A 23,712-nucleotide genomic window follows, 5' to 3' on the forward strand; every position below is an offset into this window, starting at 1 on the left:
ATTGTGCTCTTAGAATCATAGAATAGTATTTATTTTATTTATTTATTTATTACATTTATATACTGCCCCATAGCCAAAGCTCTCTGGGCAGTTTACAAAAGTTAAAAACAGTAAACATTAAAAGTATACAAAATTTAAAAACATAAAAACAACAGTATAAAAACAACAGTATCCATTTAAAAACAACAGTTCTGGGGGTCCATTAAAAACAAACTTAGCGTTGTTAAGTGGCGTTAAATGCCTGGGAGAAGAGAAAAGTCTTGACCTGGCGCCTAAAAGACAACAGTGTTGGTGCCAGGCGAGCCTCATCGGGGAGATAATTCCACAGTCGGGGGGCCACCACTGAAAAGGCCCTCTCCCTTGTTGCCATCCTCTGAGCTTCCCTTAGAATGATGCACACAGGTCTGGATTAGAGAAAGATCCTCACTATGAAGCCTGAAGAGGTAATTTCTTGTTCCAACAATGAGTTCTTTTTGCCTTGGATCAAATGTTATCTGGGAGAAGTCAACAGCATTTTCTGCTCTGAATACATGTAGCCAGGGAGCAATTTCTTCACTTGTAACAATAGGGTGCTCAAGCCGTTGACACTGGGAATCCTCTGTTGCCATGGTTCTCAAGCATAACATCCCCAGACCTGTGACCAGCATTGCCATCAGAATGGTGTTCTGTATATTGGCCATGTCTTCCTGTGCATCGGTCACATCTCCCTTAGCCAGTAACTCTTCTTGAAGTCAGATGCAAAAAGGGCCAAAGCAGAAACACCATTTCGGGAGGTCGCGTCGCCTGGCCTACGGAGGACAGGTCCGAAGGCGGCAGCAGCACCAGAGAGTCCCTGAAGGCAGTCCCAAGAGAAACGGGCGCTTGCTTGCCTGCCCGGCCCCTGCTCAAAAAGCACCCGACGGTGATTCGGGCATAGTAGAGTTGGAAGGGGCCTCTAAGACCATCAAGTCCAACCCCCTGCTCAATGCAAGAATCCACCCTAAAGCATCCCTGACAGAGGGTTGTCCAGCTGCCTCTTGAAGGCCTCTAGTGTGGGAGAGCCCACAACCTCCCTAGGTAACTGGTTCCATTGTCATACTGCTCTAACAGTCAGGAAGTTTTTCCTGATGTCCTGCTGGAATCCGGCTTCCTTTAACTTGAGCCCGTTATTCCGTGTCCTGCACTCTGGGAGGATGGAGAAGAGATCCTGGCCCTCCTCTGTGTGACAACCTTTCAAGTATTTGAAGAGTGCTCTCATGCACTGGTCTGAGCTGAGCTGAACAAATAATTCATTTTGTAGTTGCTGCTGCCCTTCAGAAGCAGCCCGGCCACAGTAGCCCCGTCCGGGCTGCAAATGAGGTCATTGCTGCTAAATCCGAGCCGCTCTGCCAACCCCAGCCAGGGGTAATGCCTCTAAACACCCGGGCCACCTGGGTCCCTTTCGCTCTGCAAAGCAAGCACTGCCAAGAAGAACAGATTTCGCACTCGCAGCAGCTGTTGGGGCCACCTGGTGGGCTTTGCTGAATGAACCCGAAGCCCTCCTGCCTTCGTTTTAAGTGGGTTTATTTTAGATATGGTGGCACATACTGGACACCGGAAGGAGGTGTGTGTCCGCGCGTGGTTCTGAGTGAATGTGTTTATTGGGTATTTATTGTGCTGCTGCTGCTGTCTGAAGAGCCCTGAGCTGCTATCTGCCTCCTACTTTCCCTGAAATATCACAGATTGAGGGACAGTTCCTGGAATACCCAGCCAGCAAACATGTGTGAGCCAGCCCAATCCAGCTGTGCACTTCGTTTTATGGCTGCTGCTGCTGCTGCTTCTTAATACTGCACTTGCCAGTCTCTTTACTTAGCTTTCCATGGGAGGGGAGGAGACCAGACCCTCTGCAGGCAAAACTTCACATCTGCACAAAGAATTTAGAACCTTCCGGGGCTGAGAGATGCTGCATTCTTACGGCAGCAAAGGTGACGTTTGCAGAAGCATCTACCAGGCCCACACCAGCTCTGAGAAGAGGGGGATCCCAGATCACAGGGACTCTCTCTCTCTCTCTCTCTCTCTCTTCTCGCAGCCTGGCTGGTTTTCTCACCCTAAACTTCGTCACTGGCAGAGTTCATGCCCCACAGCTGCACTGGAAGCTGCAGGGCATGATGCAACTGGAAGCGTGTGCATCTCCAGCTGTGGTGACGGCCAAGCAAAAACCTTTTGCCTGCCGGTTACTTCCTGATGAATTGCCGACTTCTATATGCATCAACTGCCAGAATGCAAAGGCCCTTCAGTCACTGTGCATGAAGAGCACTTGTAGTGTAACCCTAATAAATAATAAATTTATTATTATTTAGATGTTTTTAAAATGTTTTTAGGATGCTTTTTAGGAAGTTTTTTTTAACTAGGGTGACCATATGAAAAGGAGGACAGGGCTCCTGTATTTTTAACAGTTGTATTGAAAAGGAAATTTCAGCAGGTGTCATTTGTATATATGGAGAACCTGGTGAAATGCCCTCTTCATCACAACAGTTAAAGGTGCAGGAGCTATACTAGAGTGACCAGATTTAAAAGAGGGCAGGGCCGTCTAGAAAAATAGGGTAACCATAGGAAAAGGAGGACAGGGCTCCTGTATCTTTAAGAGTTGTATTGAAAAGGGAATGTCAGCAGGTGTCGTTTGTATGCATGAAGCACCTGGTGAAATCCCCTCTTCATCACAACAGTTAAAGCTGCAGGTGCCCTGTCCTCTTTTAAATCTGGTCACTCCAGCAGAGCTCCAGGTTCTCCATATATACAAATGACACCAGCTGAAATTCCCTTTTCAATACAACTGTTAAAGATCCAGGAGCCCTGTCCTCCTTTTCATAGGGCCACCCTATGCAAACGAAATAAACAACGTGGAGTAAGCGTTCTGGTTGCCTTGAGTGAAAATGCGAGACACGTGGCCCAGCAAGCCTTTGCTCCCAAGTCAACAAGGCCCGGTTGCTAAGGGCTGCAGCGCTCTTCCCCGACAGGCGAGGAGACTTCGCGCTCCGGGGCGTTTTGAGCCCTACCGCGGCCCGTACAATGCCCTCTGCGTAACCCGGAAGTAGAAGGAGGCAGGAAGTGGGGATTGTGGAGCTGCTATTGATGCGAATTTGGGCAGGTGAGTGTGAGGAGGGGGTGGTTTCTTGCCTGCTGCAGCTGCCCTACCTTGGTGGTGGTGGGGAGAGGTTGTGTTACCCCCCCACGCCGACCCTTCCCTGTCTAGCCCTGCCAGGCTCCCAAGAGGGGTGGGGTGGAGACCCCCGTGGGCTTCCCCGCCTCTTGCCCTCACCCCCCCACCCCGCCCTAGTTAATCCATGGCTCCTCTGTAGCCCCAGAACCGAGCTGCTGACTCTCTCACTCACCCCTCCCCCACCAAAATAAAAATAAAAATTATTTATTTTTATTTATTTATTTAGAATACTTATATACCGCTCCCCATTGAAAAATTTCAGAGCGGTGAATAAATAAAACCCAAACAACCCTAGTTTGCATACGCTTCGGCTGTCCCTATTCATTTTTAGCTGAACAGGCTCGTTTCCCCCCCCCCCCAAAGGAAATAATTGATTATTATTTTATTTATATAGCACCATCAATGTATTGATAGGATCGTTGTCAAGGAAATGTGTGAATGGTGCTATTTTATCTGCACCCACCCTGTTTTGATGTAAGCCCCTTCTATTAGAAATGAAGTTCTATAGCGATTTGACCCAAACTGTAACCGAAAATATATCGCTCAACCACATTAGTCAGAGTGTGAGCCAGGAAGAGTAGTAACCACAAAGGAACAGACATTACAGGATTGCAATACCCATCTACGTATTTTTTTCTAGTCTTAGAATTATCTGCACTCTGCACATGCATAAATGCCTTGTCTGTCATTGGTTACTGTATTGCAAAACTGTATTATGATTGGTTTATTATATGAGGAAGTTCTGTTGTTGCTTCTGTGGGTGTTACCCTCTAAGTATCTTAGCTTCACCTGTAACTAGTGGGCAGTCCTTCAGATCCTCTGGGGTTTGCCACCTTGCAGCACTGCTCGTAATAAAACTTTTCCAAGATGAGAGAAATTGTGTCTTGAGAGTCTTTGACCACCACTCAGCGAGCCAAGGGAACTCGCCCTTTCGGGTTCCTCCACAATCATTTGCAGGGTTATCGATAACATACTGTTTATTTATTTTTATTTATTTAAAGCATTTTTATAGCGCTGCCTCACCATTTCTGGCATCGAGGCGCTTTATAACAACATATAAAACAATCCTATTAAAACCCTCAACCCACATTAAGACGATTCCATTAAAACCCTCCCCCTCAAACCATTAAAAGCCCTCAACCCCTAATTTAAACCGCCCCCTCCCCAAACTCTTGTGAAAATAAAACCGCCTTACAAAGGCGTTTGAAGCAATTGAGAGTGGGAGCCTGTCTAATCTCCAGTGGCAAATTGTTCCATAACCAGGGGGCCAACGGTACAACGGTAGGGTGACCCTATGAAAAGGAGGACAAGGTTCCTGGAGCTTTCACAGTTGCATTGAAAAGGGAATTTCAGCAGGTGTCGTTTGTATATATGGAGAACCTGGTGAAATTCCCACTTCATCGCAACAGTTAAAGCTGCAGGAGCCCTGCCCTCTTTTGTATGTGGTCACTCTAGTATAGCTCCTGAAGAGGGAATTTCACCAGGTTTTCCATATATACAAATGACACCTGCTAAAATTCCCCTTTCAATACCACAGTTAAAGATACAGGAGCCCTGTCCTCCTTTCCATATGGTCACCCTATACAACGGAGAGGAGTGTAAAGTATAAAGCAATAGTTAAAGGCAACCGAGCAGAGATAAAACAACGTGTTGGTCATTACCTTTAAAGCCCTAAATGGTTTGGGTCCAGGTTACCTGCGGGATTGCTTTCTCCCGTACAATCCACCCCACACACTCAGGTCCTCCGGGGAGAATTTACTTCAGTCAGCCAAGACTAGGCTGACATCAGTTTCCCAGAGGACCTTTTCTTCTGTCGCCCCTGGAGTAATATTAACTCTCTCTGTGATTTTAAGGCAGCTTTGAAGACTAGCCTTTTCTGGCAGGCCTATTTAGATTAATGTAAAATCAAGAATTTTTAAAATGTGTTGATTCCTGTACTAATGTTGTTCCCTGCCTCGATCCAAAGGGAGAGGCGGATAAGAAATATATTATTATTATTATTATTATTATTATTATTATTGTTATTAAATACAAGCACTGTGAGGTTAAATGTTCTATTAAGTGTTTATATTTTAATAACGACTGTGGCTGCTTCTGAAGAGGCTAGTGCAGGGCAAGCTACTGCAGAGTAAATAAACACACCAAGCAGAGAGAAGTTCTCTGCAATATGTGATGGTGGAGCATCTGTGTGAGTGTGTGGCATTGAGGCAGGGTTTTTTTTTGGGGGGGGGAGGTTTTTTTATGGGAAGTTAGGGGTATAAGAAGTACATAAGAGTGCACCTAGTTTCCTCTGTGTTCATTTCCTGAACCCCAAAAAGTTCTAGCACTTCAAGTTTTAGGCCATCTAAAGCAAAAGTGTTGCATAGCGCCTAGGCAAAATTGATGGTAGCTCTTCAGTAGGTCCCGTACATGTTACTTCCCATGTTTATTCCTGCCTCCATTTCCCATCCCTTCCCTCTGTCAAATGTTAGGTTTTAAGCTTCTCAGGGCAGGGATGCATTCTCTTGCACTTACTTGTTGGAAAATGTAGCAAAGTCTCTGAACGGGCCTGTTTTTATTTTCATTCTCTGCTTTGTTGGCAACTGTATTTTTCATACCCCAAAAGGTCTAGCACCCCATGCTTTCAGCCATCTCAAGCAAAGTGTTGCATAGTGCTTCGGTAAAATTGATGATAGTTCCTCAGTGGATTCCTCGCAAGCCATGCTGACATGCTGGGTCTCTTCTTTTCCCCCTCCCTTGCCTCTGTCCATGTATCGTTCTCTGTGGCTGCTTGCTGCCTGCTTATGTGGTTGTTGCAGTTCTTAGAAGGGCTGGGCCCCGTCCTCTCATTGAGTCAGCAGTGCCATTAATTAAACCAAAGTACATGTTGCTGAGTCAAATGCATATTCTTCCCCTGTTTATTCCTGCCTCCATTTTCCATCCCATCCTCTGTTGTCTACTCTGTGTCAAATGTTAGATTTTAAGCTTCTCAGAGCAGGGATGTATTTCCTTGCGTTTATTTGTTGGAAAAGACAGCAAAGTCTCTGGCTTAATGGGCTTGTTTTTTTCATGTGCTGCTTTGGTGGCACCCGGTGTTTTTCACTGAAAGGGATTCATTGTGTTGCAGGTTTTATAAGGAGGAGGGAATAGATACCCTGGGACGTGTGTGTTTGTTTCTCTGCTGTCTTCCATGTGGGTCAAAACAATGTTTGCCCTTCCTTCCAATCCGGACATCTGTGTGCCCGTGTTAATTGACAGATGACAGGGATGTCTGAAAAGAACTGAAAACGTAAGAACTGTCATTGTGGATCAGGCTAAAGTCCATCTATTCTAGTGGTCTGTTTCCAACAGAGAGATGCTTATAATAAGCAGGGTATGAAGATGAAGGCCATCCTCTGTTGTTTGTTTTGGCACCTAGTATTTCAAGGTAGACTGCTTCAGTACATAGAGTTTCTATTTGTGGCAAGCAAAGAAGCTCACTGGATTTAAAATGAAGTTGTGGTGATATCTTGAGTTTCCAGTCTAGAGTCTCAGTTGTGGTGACTTACTGTTATTTATTTATTTATTTATTTATTTATTTATTTAATTACATTTATATACCGCCCCACAGCCGAAGCTCTCTGGGCGGTTTACAACATTTAAAAATAGTAAACATTAAAAGTATACAATTTAAAAACAACAACAACACACACACACACATAAAAACAGTATAAAAACAACAGTATCCATTTAAAAACAACAATTGTGGGGTCCATTAAAAACAAACTTAACGTTGTTAAATGCTGTTAAAATGCTGTTAAAAATGCCTGGGAGAAGAGAAAAGTCTTGACCTGGCGCCGAAAAGATAACAATGTTGGCGCCAGGCGAGCCTCATCGGGGAGATCATTCCACAGTCGGGGGGCAACCACTGAGAAGGCCCTCTCCCTTGTTGCCATCCTCCGAGCTTCCCTTGGAGTAGGCACTCGGAGGAGGACCTTAGATGTTGAGCGCAGTGTACGGGGAGGTTCATGTCGGGAGAGGCGTTCCATCAGGTATTGTGGTCCCAAGCCATGTAGGGCTTTATAGGTTAAGACCAGCACCTTGAATTGGGCTCGGAAACATATAGGCAGCCAATGCAAGCGGGCCACAAGGTGTTATTGCACCTTGGTCAAGAGTGTTTACTCCACCCATTCTCTGGGTCTTTGGGGACTTCCACAATGTGAAGCACGCTGTTGGGAGAATACTTTTGTTAATGGTCTGGATGTGACTGCTGACCATATTCATTGCCCTTCTGCTTTTGCTGTGAGTCACCTTGAGGACCGTACCTAAGGTTGGAAGGATCACCCACACCAAGTTAAAATCGTCTGCTCTTTCCAGAGGGGTGTGTGTGTGTGTATTGCTAGCATGTATGTAGAATCATAGAATCATAGAATAGCAGAGTTGGAAGGGGCCTACAAAGCCATCAAGTCCAATCCACTGCTCAGTGCAGGAATCCACCCTAAAGCATTCCTGACAGATGGTTGTCCTGCTGCCTCTTGAATTACTCTAGTGTGGGAGAGCCCACAACCTCCCTAGGTCACTGATTCCATTGTTGTACTGCTCTAACAGTCAGGAAGTTTTTCCTGATGTCCAGCCGGAATCTGGCTTCCTTTAACTTGAGTCCATTATTCCGTGTCCTGCACTCTGGGAGGATCGAGAAGAGATCCTGGTCCTCCTCTGTGTGACAACCTTTGAAGTATTTGAAGAGTGCTCTCATGTCTCCCCTCAATCTTCTCTTTTCCAGGCTAAACATGCCCAGTTCTTTCAGTCTCTCTTCATAGGGCTTTGTTTCCAGACCCCTGATCATCCTATTCGATACACTTTCGATACACTTTCTTGAGGTCTCTATGCTATTTCCTCGGCAAGGTGGTCCCAGTTCCGCTGTACTTTCCCTCTGCATGCTGAACTTTTTATACATGTTCTGGTCCTTCACCCTGGACTAAGGGGCTGTGCTGGCCTCAGCTGCCAGAGATTGCCACTTACGAGGGAATCTCCGCCCTTCCTGTTGAAATCCTTGTAAGCGATTCAGGGGAAGAAAAAAAAAAGAGAGAGTTATTTTTGGAGAGCCTGAGGATGGACATGATTAGGTTTTGTTCTTGCATCATGACTGCTGCTTTAGTTTGGCCAGACTCTCTTAGGAGCAGAGTGAGTGGACATGATTTATGCATAGTTGGGATGGGAATACTTGGCCCAAATGCCTCTCTCTCTTCTTCTTTGGAATATGCCCATTTACACTATACGGGTTGTAAGCTGGTCACTCCTGAATTACTCTTATGCAACTTAATATTGTGTGTCTTCTGATGTAATAAAAGTACAGAACAAACTGAAGTACAAGCGAGTCTCCCCCCACTCCCTCCCCCCCCCCCCCGAGTAAAGGCTAAGGGGAATGTTTGTAGTTCTGGGGAAGAAAGCACGACCAACTATTATGAGTCCCAAGTCCAGTTCCAGCTTTCTATTGAAAGAATCCCTCCTAGCATTGTGCTTGTATGTATGTCGGTTTCAATGGGCTTCCACCTGTGTGTGAACTAACCTCTGAGCTTTGAGTTGCTCCACAAACATTCCCATTACTGAGAGGGAACCGTCTGGCATGTAATTTGAAAAATGAGCAGAGCTGCTGTGAAGGAAGTGGAAAGTGAACCGAGCTTCGGGGTTGAGGAAGCCTCACGTGGGGCCCAAGGGATCCAGAGAGGAATGTTAACTAGCAGGCTTAGGGAACCGAGGGCCGAGGAGGTAGGAGAGGAGTGGGAAGAGAGACACGTGTAGTACCTAGAGCCAGGAGTGGCTGACTCTCGTGGTGGGTAAGGATGTGGACTGGTGAGGAGGGTTGTTGGAAAATATGAATTCCCATCTTTGGCGTTCTGTACCTTTAGCGTGTGTCAATTCTTCAGCTTTTTTGCCTGTATTTCCTCGCATAGTTCTATCATGTCGCTGTTTTGATGTAAGGAAATAAAGTCGCTCTTCTGTTCCACGTGCAGCTTACGTTTGCGCTCCTTTGATGGCAGGTAATATTCCTGGGAGATGGAACCCCAAGGCTATGTGCGAGGTGCTCCCATCCATGCTACCAAAGATGGCATAAGCAAGCCCACCATCCCTCAGAAGAACGCCTATGCCAGGCTTGTGCAGAAGCACCACAGTGGGCGGTTCCGGTCCTACTTGAACCACATCGCTCAGAAGCTGCAGCTGGAAGAGACGAGTGCCCTCAATGACTCGAGTTCGGATGTGGAGCTGTCCTTGAAAAGAGGCCTCGTGAGAGAGGCTCTGTCGAAAAATGGGGTGAAAGCGCTCGGCGGTTCGCCGGTCAAAACCCTGCAGCCAGGCCAGCTGGAGCTGGGAAGATTTGAACGACTGCACGACAGTAAAGAGGAAGGTTCCGTCAAGCGGCAGCATCACCAAAGAGATCCCAGTGCTGGCAAAAGCGGTGACGATGAGGTAGTGGAAGAAGAGGATGGCATCTCTCCTAATCAGCATGGAGATACAGCTGTCTTCTTAAGGAGCAAGCAGGTATTGCCCAGACTGGGCGGCTTTCAGCAGAAAACCTCCAGCTCCGGAGAGAGGGACAGAGAGGAGCTGTGGGGGGGCAAAGGCAGCAGCGACGCTCCTGCCACCTTGGACAGAGCAGACGGCTGTGCCTCCGCCGGACACTTCAGCATGGACTTGCCCACAATGAATGCCAGGAAGGGCGGACTCTTTTCTCCTACCCAAGTGCATGGTGAGCTCCTGAGTGTCTTAAATGATTGCGGTGGCTTGTGGGGGCGAGCGGTGAATGGCTTATGAATACTCTGGGTGGGATTGTTACGTGATGAGTGGCATGTTACCACTGGCATTACAGGGACTTGTATTACCACCACCATTACCTGAAGGCTTGCTTCTAGTTTGAAATGGAGGTGAGGTTCGTCCCAGACTGGGAAATATGCATCTTTCTGATGTTTAGAACTTCCCTTGAACCCAACCCTTAGGTGGCTGGAATTTCTCCAGCCCTGTGAATCTCTGTCTCTTGTGCCTGGTCTGTGTTGCTAGCCTTACCCATCCTGAAACTCCCCCCATAGCTCTCTGTTTGGGCTTGCCACCAAGGCAGTGAACTTGTTTGTGCCCGTTCATTATTACAAGGCACGGAGCGCCTCTTTTTAAAGAAGGGCACACCTTGTCTCACCTGGCCTGCTCAGGATATAAATGGATCCCTGGTCCCTCACAGAAATAGCACCCACTGGGACACTGTGCGGCTGTATGTAGGGTGTTCTGCCACTATTGCCTGTGTAATCATACTACTGCAGCCCACTATGTGATCTGCTGGTACTGATCTGTGTAAGGCTTGTATGGTGGGCACAAAGTAGCCCAAATGCAGTTGCAATCTTGCCCCTGCAGTGCTCTGACTAGCCACGATCTCTCAGCCCTCTCCCCGCCCCTAAACTGTAGTATGAGGATAATACTGGCCTATCTTATAGCAAGGGTGAGAAAACTAAAGTCGATTTTGGGGTCTACTTTATTTCTCACTAGAACAGCAAGATCCACCAACTGGTGTCAGGAGCTAGATGCAGAACGGTGGCTCAAAGGGCCGAGACCATTGCTTTCCGCACACCCTTGAGCCATACGCTGGGATGACCTGCATATCCAAGTATGATGGTATTTGAATGTCAAGTACCAAAACTGGCTAGCAAAGCTTCACCAAGGCCTGGCCGGTAGCAATACTCATATTTTACAGGTGAAAAATGTAGCCGAAGAGATGAGCAGTTCGTGCAGGACTGTGACACCGGTTTTTAACCTGTAATTTTACTGTTTAACTGTTGGAAATCTGTGACCCTTGCTGATCTTCGGCAAATCACCCAGAGATCTACCAATAGCTATTCTGCCTATCCCTACCTCAATAAGGGTCCTAGTGTTCTAGTACACAAACAATCTAAAGTGCTACAGAAGTGCCAGGTCTTATTATTGTTCCCTAGCAACTGTTACATGGGCATTCCTTTCCTTTCACCTGCGTTCCTGGGTGGGGAAGGAAGGTGTGTGGAGGTTTTCCTCTCTTTCTGTTCTGATTCTTAGGATTGGGGCCTTTACTTAACTTGAGAGGAAAGCATCCCTTCCCACACATTACGGATGAAAATAGGGTTTGTTTCTAATCACCCCCCCCACCCCCGTTATTTAATGCTCTTGGCTCCTCTGAAGTCTCCTGTCTACCAGCTGTATCTATTTTATCCGTGCTTCACCATTCCCTCTCCTTCACTGGCTTCTGCTGCAGGTAATAAATCAATAATAACTCTTCTCCCTGCTCCCCCTTTATTTCTATTTACTGTCATGTTCTGTGCCCAACGTTTTGTCCCTTAAGGGGTTTTAAATGTTTAAAGACACCTGGGAATGTTTAATAATCTCTCTGGTAGATTTCCAATTGTCCTTATTGGAGAATAACAACTCAAATTCAATTAACAGCAGTTACTGAATGAATCCTTGCTTGCGTGCAGAAGGATGGTAGAGAAAGTCATGTGTACTCCTCACTAAAAGTATCAGAGGCAGTAGGCCTGTGTACACCAGTTGCTGGGGAACATGGGTGGGAGGGTGCTGTTGTACTTGTGTCCTGTTTGTGGTTGGCCACTGTGTGAAGAGAATGCTAGGCTAGATGGACCTATGGTCTGATCCAGCATGGCTCTTCTTATGTTATTAGACTTGTTATCTCCCCCAAATTGGAGGCCTAATAGAGACAGGAAGTAGAGAAAAGTCTGGTACATAGTGGCAGCTGATGCACGTGGATTCCTCACTCAGAAACGGTCTGATTGCCTAGCAGTGACTTCATGGCTGCACTGTGCCACCGTGGTAGGCAACTAGTCAAGCCATTCTTGCTAGAGGCACGTGGAGTTTCGGCTCTACAGGTGCAGTTAGGCATAGGTGGGGCGTCTTGTTTGCTCCCTGCTTTCTGTTTGTGGTATATTGAGGTGTGGATTGTACAGATTAATTTGGGTGTTGGGTGGATGAGTAGAGGAGGTAGTTAGATTCCTTCTTCAGACTTGAGGAGGTGTGGAACGAGGGACCATTTAGTTAGGGTGACCATATGGAAAGTATTGCAAGAGCAATACTCAAGTGACCAGATACCAAAGAGGGCAGGGCTCCTGCAGCTCTAACTCTTGTCGTGAAGGGGGAATTTCACCAGGTGCTGCATGCCTACAAAGGACACCTGCTGAAATTCCCTTTTCTATACAACTGTTAAAGACTCAGGAGCCCTGTCCGCCTTTCTATATGGTCACCCTAATTTAGTGCTATAAATAAGTAGCAAACGTTCAGTTCAGCTTGGCGGCTGAAGTGATGTGGGTGAGCTTTGGGTTGTCCTGACCAGGAGGATCCAAAAAATGTGAATGTCTAGAAGAGGGCAATTGTTATAACTACTTGTTATGCCATGGAGGGATTGAATGAGAGTGACTTGAAATCTGATTTAGGGCACAATCCTATACATGTTTAGGCAGAAAAAAAGTCTTACAATTCTCACCATTCCTCGACCAGCACTGTTTTTCTTATTTATTTATTTATTTATTACATTTCTACACCGCCCAATAGCCAGAGCTCTCTGGGCGGTTCACAAAAATTAAAAACATTCAAAGTATAAAACAACAGTATAGTTCTTCCTTTCTAAACATGCAAAGCGCTGCACCATTAATTCATTTCTTTGATTCCAGCCTGCCTCATTGTTAGACTCATAATACTTCCACCTTTCGGGCTGTGGATCCACAAGATGGCTAACAAATTTATTATTTATTTTATTTATTACATATTTATATTCCCCAATGGCCAAGGCTCTCTGGACTGTTCACAATTAACGCCATAATATACAAAGGTCAAAATGTAAAACTTTTTTTTCTTAAAAATGTCATATAATGCCAGAAAAAGTTATAATCCAGGGATAGTTTGTCTAAAAAGTCGTATTTTCAGGAGGCGTTTGAAAGATGTTACATTTTCCACCTCCCGAATTGCACGAGAGAGGGTTTTCCAGAAGGTGGGTGCAGCTACAGAGAAGGCCCTGCCTTTGAGATTCTTCATGACAACATTCTGTTTGTCTTGGAATGAGGCGCAGGACCTCCTCTGACGATTGTAAATGTCATCTGGGTGTGTATAAGGGAAGGCAGCCTGCTAGGTATCCTGGTCCCAAGTTGGTTAGGGCTTTATAGGATAATAACACAACCTTGTTATTACTTAAAATTACAGTATCTGAGAAAAATAAATGAAAATAGCAACAAACATGAGTAGATGGCAGAACTAGAATAGCAAAGATGTTAGACTTTAAGTCGGGGTGGGCAGCTTCTGGGCCAAAACATCTGGAGGGTCAATGCTCCCTTAGCCAAGGGTTGAGGGATCAAGGGATCTGCTTTGAGGTGCTACAGACAAACAAAGCGAACCCGTTGGTAGTGACAGTAATAGTTCAGTAATATAGGAGGACAATGGAGCAAAGCAAACCTCCCTCAGAAGGGGAGTTGCACGATTCTGGTGCCACTGTTGAAAAGTCTTTGGTTCTCAGAACCACTCTCTGTACTTCTGATGATGGAGGCGCATAGAGTAGGGCCTCCAAAGAGGATATTTATATAGGTCATGGGCTCTCCCACACTTGAGGCCTTCAAGAGGTAGCTGGACAGCCATCCGTCAGGGATGCTTTAGGGTGGATTCCTGCATTGAGCAGGGGGTTGGACTAGATGGCTCTATAGGCCCCTTCCAACTCTATGATTCTAGGTTCATTTCCATGTCCAAGATTTATTAGTTATTTATATGTGTAATTTATCACCTGCTTTACTTTTTAAATAATCTTACAGTGGGATACAATCAATAAAATCATCTGACATCAAGCATTTTTTCACACTAACAGGGTGTTTAGCCCTGACTAGTGGTGGTTGGCTAGGGTTTGTCGGTATGCCAGGCCCATGTAACCCCTTGCAGGATTACCCCTTGTGGTATTAGCATAAAGCCTTAGAGGGTGCTATGGCTGGTATTGTCGACAATCCTGTTGAAGCCCTGGTCAATAGATGGAATCAAGACCTAACTAGGGCTATTGACACGATTGCCCCCAAACGTCCTCTCCGACCTGCTTCCATTTGGGCACCTTGGTACACAGAAGATCTCAGGAAGTTGAAGCGGGAAGGTCGACGACTGGAGCGCCGATGGCGGAAAACTTGTCTCATATCCGACAAGGCACGTCGTAGAGAACACCTTCGTTCCTATGGGGTGGCAATACGTGCAGCGAAGAAAGCTTTCTTCTCTGACCGCATTGTGTCTGCGAATTCGCATCCAGCAGAACTGTTTAGGGTGGTGAGGGGTCTAACTCAGGCACCTCCTCCCCTGAACCCAGTTTTAGAGCCTTCGGTAGTTTGCTGTGATGCATTTAATGATCATTTCACAGATAAAATCTCTCGGATAAGAGCCAATTTAGATGCCATCGTTATAACAGAAGCTGAAGTGTCCAGCAACTCTGTGAGTAGGATTACACTGGATCAGTTTCAGTTGGTGAGTACCGAAGATGTGGACAAGCTGCTTGGACGAGTAAGGAAGACAACTTGTCCTCTCGATCCCTGTCCTTCTTGGCTGGTCGCCCAGGGAGGAGATGCAGTTAGACTACAACATATTATTAATGCATCTCTCAGGGAGGGGAGTTTTCCACCATGTTTAAAAGAAGCAGTGGTACGGCCGCTTCTAAGAAAGCCCTCCCTGGACCCCCTGGACCTTAATAATTACAGGCCAGTATCAAATCTTCCATTTTTGGGCAAGGTGATTGAGAGGGCAGTTGCCTTCCAACTCCAAGCAGTCTTGGATGATACAGATTTTCTAGACCTATATCAAACCGCCTTTAGGGCAGGATACGGAGTTGAGACAGCTATGGTCGCCTTAGTGGATGATCTCCGCCTGAATAGTGACAGGGGGAGGGTGTCCCTGGTGGTACTTTTGGACCTTTCAGCGGCTTTCGATACCATCGACCATGGTATCCTTCTGGAACGCCTGAGGGGTTTGGGAATGGGGGGTGCTGTGCTGCAGTGGTTCCGGTCCTACCTCTCAGGTAGATTCCAGATGGTGATGCTTGGGGATCATTGCTCCTCAAAAAAGGAGCTGTTGTATGGCGTACCACAAGGTGCCATCCTGTCCCCAGTGCTGTTTAACATCTACATGAAACCGCTGGGAGAGATCATCCGGAGGCATGGGGCGGGGTGCTATCAGTATGCTGATGACACCCAAATATATTTCTCTATGCCTTCAATAACAGCATCAGCTAAGGATAGTGTGTCTCCTCTGAATGAATGCTTGGAGGCGGTAATGGGCTGGATGAGGAAAAACAAACTGAAGCTGAATCCAGACAAGACGGAGGTGCTTGCTGTCAAAGGCCACAACCTGGGTTTGGAGGTGTGTCAACCGGTTCTGGATGGGGCTACACTCCCCCTGAAAGACTGTGTTCACAGTTTGGGGGTGCTCCTGGATCCGTCGCTCCAAATGACAGCCCAGATGGATGCATCGGCCAGGAGTGCCTCCTATCAGCTTCGGCTGATATGCCAGCTGCGCCCCCTTCTTAGAGTCAGAAGACCTAAAGACAGTAGTGCACGTGCTGGTAACCTCAAGGCTTGACTTCTGCAATGCGCTCTACATAGGGCTACCTAGTTCGGAAACTTCAGCTAGTTCAAAATATGGCAGCCAGGTTGGTCACCGGTACATCTAGGGGTGAGCATATTACCCCAACATTAAAATCACTCCACTGGCTGCCAATTAGTTTCCGGGCAAAGTACAAAGTGTTGGTCATTACCTTTAAAGCCCTAAATAGTTTGGGTCCAGGTTACCTGCGGGATCGCCTTCTCCCCTACAGTCCGCCCCGCACACTCAGATCCTCTGGGGTGAACTGACTTCAGTCATCTAAAACTAGGCTGACATCAGTTTCCCAGAGGACCTTTTCTTCTGTCGCCCCCAGATTGTGGAATGGCCTGCCGGAGGAGATTCGTAAAATTAACTCTCTGTGTGATTTTAAGGCAGCTTTAAAGACTAGCCTTTTCCGGCAGGCCTATCCAGATCAATGTAAAATCAAGAATTTTTAAGATGTATTGATTCCTGTTCTAATGTTGTTCCCTACCTCGATCCAAAGGGAGAGGCGGGTAAGAAATAATAATAATTATTATTTTACTTTTGTCATTCCACAAATACTTGTGGATAAGCTCTCATCTTTTCACAAACTCATTTTTTTAAATAAAAAAAGCCCTTTAAAAGCAGTTCAAAAACTATTCCAGTATCGGCAGCATGTGTGTGCTGCTTCCTATCAGCATTATCCAATAGGTGCCCACAATAATTGTACTAAAATGTATACGATATGTTCCAGCAGTACTTGATGAACTAGTCTGTGGCTAGTTTTGGCTCTTTCAGAATAGGCAGCAGCCATAGCTCAGTGGGACGGAGCCCCTGCTTGCATGCAGAAGGTCCCAGGTTCGATACCCGGCTTCTCCAGGTAATAATAATAATATGTTTATTTCTTACCTGCCTCTCCCTTTGGATGGAGGCGGGGAACAACATTAGAACTAGGTAGGGCAAGGAAGGAATCCTGCCTGAAACCCTCAAGAGCTGCTGCCGGTCAGTGCTGACCGTACTGGGTTAGATGGACCAATGGTCTGACTCAGTATAAGGCAGTTTCCAATGTTCCCACCCACAATCAAAGAAAGAGTGAACAATACCACAGTAGTTGACACTTGACATGATACAGCCAAAAAAGAACGATCAAGCAAAGGCGTGGGTGAAGGTTTCTAGTTGGTGCTGAAAGCTTGTCAGACTTGCTGCTGACCGTTAGGAGCCAGGAGAGGGTTCCACAGTTGGGGCGCCTGTATCGAGAACACTTTCTCTCCGGTTGCCAGGTATCGAACTCGAGACAAATGGAGCACCATCGGGAGGCATCCACACTCGATGTTAATACTTGGGCAGGTACTTAAGGGAGAAGGCAGTCCCTTAGGTAAGCAGTCCTAAGCCATGTAGAACTTTAGATACCAGTACATGGCTTGGGACCACAATACCTGATGGAACACTTCTCCGAACATGAACCTACCCGTACACTGCGCTCAACGTCCAAGGTCCTCCTCTGGGTGCCTACTCCGAGGGAAGCTCGGAGGACGGCAACAAGAGAGAGGGCCTTTTCTGTGGTGGCCCCCCAATCATGAAACAGTCTCCCTGACGAGGCCCGCCTGGCGCCTACATTGTTATCTTTTCGGCGCTAGGTCAAGACTTTCCTCTTCTTCCAGGCATTTAGCAATATGTAATGAGCCTGGGTTTGTTTTTGTATGCTTTTGTGGTTTTAAATTGAATGTTTTTGTGATTTAAAATGTTTGTATATTGTTTTTAAGTGTTTTTATCCTATGTAAACCACCCAGAGAGCCTTGGCTATAGGGCGGTATACAAATGTAAATAATAATAATAATTAATAATAATACAAGCACCTTCAACTTGGCTCAGTAGGTTGTTGGCAGCGCATTCAACTCCTTCAGAACTGGTGAAATATATTTCTGGCTGCCCTGCCCCACTTCGCATCCTAGTTGTACCATTTTGCACTAGCTGCAGATTCTTTGCCAATCTCACAAATCCATGTTACTTTCTTGACCAGTTATCTACCAGCCTTTGCTTTGGGGAAATTCTGGACACTTCACTTGCAAGAGATTGATCTTGCTTAATATCCTTGTATACAGGGACAGCCGAACAGGAATCTGTCTCCTCTCTAAGCGGATCGAATTCTGTAGTGCAAAAGATTTATGGGCTACATAACCAGATGTTTTGCATTATGCTCCTGGGCAGTATAAAAGCTCTATTTAATGGCAAACAGATATATTTTAATAGTTATGACGGCCAATTAGTATGCATGCATATTCAGCAAATATATGAATTAGAAAGTTGGAAACCTTGGTTTAAATCAGGAATCAAATCCACCCCTTTTTCTTGGTGATTTAGATCAGAGTTTTAGATCAAAATCACGTGAGGTCGTGGTTCCTCTCTATTCAGCCCTGGTTAGGCCTCATCTAGAGTATTGTGTCCAGTTCTGGGCTCCACAATTCAAGAAGGACGCAGACAAGCTGGAGCGGGTTCAGAGGAGGGCAACCAGGATGATCAGGGGTCTGGAAACAAAGCCCTATGGAGAGAGACTGAAAGAACTGGGCATGTTTAGCCTGGAGAAGAGAAGATTGAGGGGAGGCATGAGAGCACTCTTCAAGGACTTGAAAGGTTGTCACACAGAGGAGGGCCAGGATCTCTTCTCGATCCTCCCAGAGTGCAGGACACGGAATAACGGGCTCAAGTTACAGGAAGCCAGATTCCGGCTGGACATCAGGAAAAACTTCCTGACTGTTAGAGCAGTACGACGATGGAACCAGTTACCTAGGGAGGTGGTGGGCTCTCCCACACTAGAGGCCTTCAAGAGGCAGCTGGACAACCCTCTGTCAGGGATGCTTGAGGGTGGATTCCTGCATTGAGCAGGGGGTTGGACTCGATGGCCTTGTAGGCCCCTTCCAACTCTGCTAGTCTATGATTCTATGATCACATAATTCAAAATCAATTCTCCCGGTTGATAAATAGTTTGTTCGTGTGGGTAGATCAGAATTTGGTGTTTGTGTGGTGGCACTTTGAACACTACTCAGGCTAAAGGCTTGTTTTCTGCAGGTGGCCGCACCACTGCTGTATTTGCATGCTGTAATCACTGTTTATTCGGTGCTGCTTCCAATCAAGTAGAGTCAAAACGCTTCCTGTTGTGGTTTGAGGGACAGATATCTGATAACCACTGAACGCAATTTGGGCTTGCAAAACTGTGCCTTCTCTGATCTTTCGGGATGAGTCACCCTTCAGGTTACATGGAGGCTGCCTTTGCTTGTGGAAGCTGGGCCAGCAGACCTCGTGCGCTTGCATGTTGAGTTTTTGAAGCACTGATTTGGGGATTGTGCAAAATGTGCTGAACAGATCTGTTTTTGTTGAAGGAATGCTTCATAAATTACGACTCCTGGTGTTTTTAAAGCAATGTTTTGCCGCCAAACCCATTTTGTGTTTGTTTGCACCGGGGTTTTTTTGGTGACAGCTCAGATTTCTCTTCAGTCTGATTCCCGGGCAATTGGAAGTGTTTGGGAAAGCTAGCTAATTTTGTGCAGTTTTGGTTTTTTTATTGGGTGGGTTTGAAATTGATGTATGTTGGGATCGGTAGTGCCTTACAGAGGCATGGTGTAGGGTGCTGATAAGCTCACTAGGAATCTGTTTCTCAGTAGCCATCTTGCCAAGATGTAGTACTCCAATCCCAATAGCCACGTGCCTTTCTAAAAAAAAAAAAAAAAGTTTCATGGCTGTGCATATGTGGTATCATATGGAAGGCTTTTTTCTGAAGGCTTTTTTTTGTTTTCCCCCAAAAAAATTGAAAAAAAAAATGAAGAAAAAGTGGATTATGGAATGTTTTATTTTAGCATGATGAATAAAATTGTTAACATGAGGTGTTCAGATATTTACTTCTCCAGATGATTTCTAAAAACTATGTACAGTATCGGATTGTTACAATTTCTCTGCACCGAGTACAAGTAGGTCCCAGGTTGCAAACTGAGACTACACCTCTCAAATGCAAAAGCAAGATGCATTTATGCCTCTAGGGGGCAGCACTGCCACTGAAGCAGAAACTGAAATAGTGATAGCTCAGAAAATGAGTCTGATTAAATTTCATGCATATTCATTGAATCTTGGTCCCCCGTTTTCTCAGTTCTTTTTTATGGGAATGGGCGGTTTATGTCTGCTTGACACTGAGGAGGACTAGCGGAGACATAAATAATTTTCTTTGTCACTAATGTTGATCCTCCTCCTCCTCCTTCTTCTTCTTCTTTTGTTGCTTTTTAATTGTTTTTTTGCCTGCTCCTCATAAATTGGCAAAACCAAAGAGGTTCTTTACAGTTCAGGAGCTTGTAGCTCCATTTGTTACAAAAAGAAAGTAAAAATTTAAAAAGTAAATTCAATTTGTTATAATTGTTTGAATACACTATACTTTTAATATAGCAAATGTGACAAATCAACTTGTGACAAAGTTGACAAATCAACTTGTACATAATTATATTTTATGTTCCTAAAGTAACAAAGTGACTTTCAATCTGTAAAAAAGTGCTAATATTGTTTTTTTTTTCATTTTTTCCGAAAATTTCAATTTCCCCCTGAAAACCCCCTGAAATTTCTAGAAATTTTACATCTCTAGCTTGGGGCACAAGCAGCCACCAAGTCCTGAGGAATGGGGTGCATAGCAGGTCAAGGATGACCAATGGCTGGTTGGCCCATGTCTGGTTGGCCATTGTGTTGGCCGATGGCTGGTTGGCCATTGTGTGAACAGAGTGCTGTATTAGATGGACCCTTGGTCTGATCCAGCATCAGGGCACTTCTTTTGTTCTTATGAGTATATAGAGGAAAAGGTTGTTTTCTGTTTTATTGAGGAAGATGCGATTCTTTTTGCCAAAGTACTTTTGCGATACTTTGGCTTAGATCCTGAGAGAAGCCAGCTTGGGAAAGTTCAGGGAAGGAAAGTTGCCCATTCCTTCTTCCCACTTGCTTCTCCCCCCCGCCCAACGCTCCAATAAGTTTCACCAGAGGGTCAGGAGGCTTCTGAATAATTGGGATGGGGTGTTGGGATCTGCCACTGGAGGAAGTGGGGAATCTCTTAAAAACCCATGTGTGACTTTCTCTCTTTCGGGGAGACTAGTTATTCCCCTTCACCATCCTTTTATATGGTAGCATTTCTGAGTGGTCAGGTCACCTAGAGGGTTCCTTCCTTGCACTCGGGTCAGACACTTCCAGTTATGCGGCAAAGCCCAATGACTACAAAACAAGCTTTATTAAACAGTCAGAAAACACACAGGGCAAGCAAAGGATACAACAGAAATGATGAAATAAGCCTCTTAGCTGTACACTTCTGCCTGACATGCGCGTTTGCCACTTATGTGCAGACTGGCTCTCTTGAGAGGGAGCCCCTGCTCTGTATATTTTGTCTTTGGGGTTGGTTCCTGGTCCAGAGTGGCCTAGTTCCAGCTCTCAACGGATCCGCCACTCCCCTGTCTGCGGACATGGGCTTTAAGCCCCTCTTTTAAGGGGTAGATGGCAAGGAAAACAGGGCGCCACTTTAGCCACTACACCGGCATCCTTCACTCCTTATACCTGTGCAAAGATGCAGCCCTGCCCTCGCTTGGTTTACAGGGATTTACTGTGACAAAAGCTGAATATCTGAGATCTGTTGTTGGGGTGATGGGGAGGCGAGAGACTCCCTGTTCTCCAGTAATTGTTCTGGGGCCCAGAAGTAAACACGGCGTGTCGCTCATTGGGAGTCCATGCCCCACAATAAACTTGGAGCTGTCTAGTCATGATAAGGACACATGTACTTGGGCAAATCTATGCACATGTACTTTCAATCAAAAGTATATCTCATAAGTATTGGAATGCCTTTCTTTTCCTTGCTAGTAAAATTGATTGCCTTGATTAAAATCTGCTAGGGCCACTAGCAGCTGATAAAATTGCCTTGGGTCCTGCTGGACACCAGTGGTCCTTCCCGAAGTAATTCTGCAGGGAACCTCAGTGTTTACCTTCCAGCATTTCCTGATTTTCGGGGTGCTTGAATGATTGCCGGGATAAAAGAAGCAAGTTGTGGGCTGTAGGGTGGGTACCGCCACACACCAGGTTTGCCCAACACGCCAACCTGCGCTGCATTATGGGTTATTATGCAAACAACAGGTATGCTCACAGCAGGATTAGGGGGAGACGTCACGATGGGTTCTTTTACCTCTGTGATAATCCGAACCCGGACTATAACTTGAATCATACAATCGTAGAATCATAGAAAAGCAGAGTTGGACGGGGCCTACAAGGCCATCGAGTCCAACCCCCTGCTCAATGCAGGAATTCACCCTAAAGCATCCCTGACAGATGGTTGTCCAGCTGCCTCTTGAAGGCCTCTAGTGTGGGAGAGCCCACAACCTCCATAGGTCACTGATTCCATTGTCGTACTGCTCTAACAGTCAGGAAGTTTTTCCTGATGTCCAGCTGGAATCTGGCTTCCTTTAACTTGAGCCCGTTATTCCGTGAAGGTAAACTACCTTTTACTGAGGTATCCTCTTCTGCCTTGTGTGTTGAATTTCTGCCCATCCAGGAATGATACCTTTCTAACTAACCGGAATAAACGAGAGAAAATCTTAACAGAGTCCTGGGAGCTTCTAGCTAGCGGGAGGCCAGTGTGCCAATTGGCTCAAACAGGTTTTTTTACTTAAATTCGATTTATTGTTCTACCGATGACGTTAATCTTAGTAACGGGATACGGAAAAGAAAGGAAGCTGGATTTATCACATGGCAGGGTCTGGAAAAGTAGGGAGCTCCCTCTCCGAGGGTTTCGAAATCTCTTTGCGAACTTCTGTCCTGATTTCTTGGTACGAAAGGCTCCCATTCTTGAACCTTTTGTATAATTGTAATTTTTTTTGGCTCACACCAAGAACAATGTCGGCGCAATAGCAAATCATTCCTCTGTTGGGAAATTGGATCCTATTCTTGTACAGGCTAGTGGTTTTTTCAATTCCTACTCCAAACTCAATTGGCGCTCTCTGGAATACTGAACAAAAGAGATTCCTATCTCTGTGGCCAGAACGCTGCCGTTTTTTCTTGCCGGTGCGTTATTCTGGCTGCAGGACTTCATTTTTCTTTGACATTAATTGTCGTAGCACCTAAATCATCTTAATAATCTTCTGAGATGGTTTTCGAACCTAAACCAGCCTGCCCCAACCCCGTGCCCTCAAGGTGTGTTGGACTGGATGTGAAATGTTGGGAGTTGCAGTCTAATACAGCACCAAGCTGCGAAAGACTGATCTAAACCATCTCAAAAGGTTATAAGGAAAATCTGTACTTTACATGACGAGAGAATAACTCATCCAAGACTCCATGTTGACTTTTATGGTTGAGCATGGATTTGATTCCAGAACTTTGTGCAGTTCATTGTATCACACTGGCCCGCACTGATGATATGCACAATGCCTGTCATCATCATCGTCATCATCATCATCAATTTATTGTTTATTAGCCAACCAGGCCATACACATACAGAAACATAATAAAATGCTCCTCTCAGCCAAAGGAAATACCAAAATCCAATGTGTTAATACAGTGGCTAACAAGAGCAGGTTAAAACATTTTGTAATCCTGAACAATACTTGCTAACATAGGGTGACCATATGAAAAGGAGGACAGGGCTCCTGTATCTTTAACAGTTGTAATGAAAAGTGGATTTCAGCAGGTGTCCTTTGTATGCATGCAGCACCTAGTGAAATTTCCTCTTCATCACAACGGTTAAAGCTGCAGGTGCCCCACCTTCTTTTAAATCTGGTCACAATATAACTGCAGTATCGCTCCTGCAGCTTTAACTGTTGTGATGAAGAGGAAATTTCACCAGGTGCTGCATGGATACAAATGACGCCTGCTGAAATTCCCTTTTTTATGCAACTGTTAAAGATACAGGAGCCCTGTCGTCCTTTTCATATGGTCTCCCTAGCTAGAATGTTATATATCGACAAGTTTAGTCTTTTATG

At 45.6% G+C, this 23,712-nt stretch overlaps 1 protein-coding gene across 1 annotated transcript in view; it reads left to right on the plus strand.

Annotated features, from left to right (window-relative positions):
* The first annotated feature begins 3,043 nt into the window (after positions 1-3,043).
* The window catches only part of DIS3L2 (DIS3 like 3'-5' exoribonuclease 2), a 316,408-nt gene continuing 295,739 nt past the window's right edge, over positions 3,044-23,712 (plus strand). The window contains exons 1-2 of the mRNA XM_063131760.1: positions 3,044-3,106; positions 9,178-9,884. Of these exons, the coding sequence (XP_062987830.1) occupies positions 9,194-9,884 (691 nt within the window). The 5' untranslated portion in view covers positions 3,044-3,106; positions 9,178-9,193. The remainder of the gene's footprint in view (positions 3,107-9,177; positions 9,885-23,712) is intronic.

This window comes from Elgaria multicarinata, chromosome 8 (assembly GCF_023053635.1).
Source record: "Elgaria multicarinata webbii isolate HBS135686 ecotype San Diego chromosome 8, rElgMul1.1.pri, whole genome shotgun sequence".
Classification (NCBI taxonomy): Eukaryota; Metazoa; Chordata; class Lepidosauria; order Squamata; family Anguidae; genus Elgaria; species Elgaria multicarinata.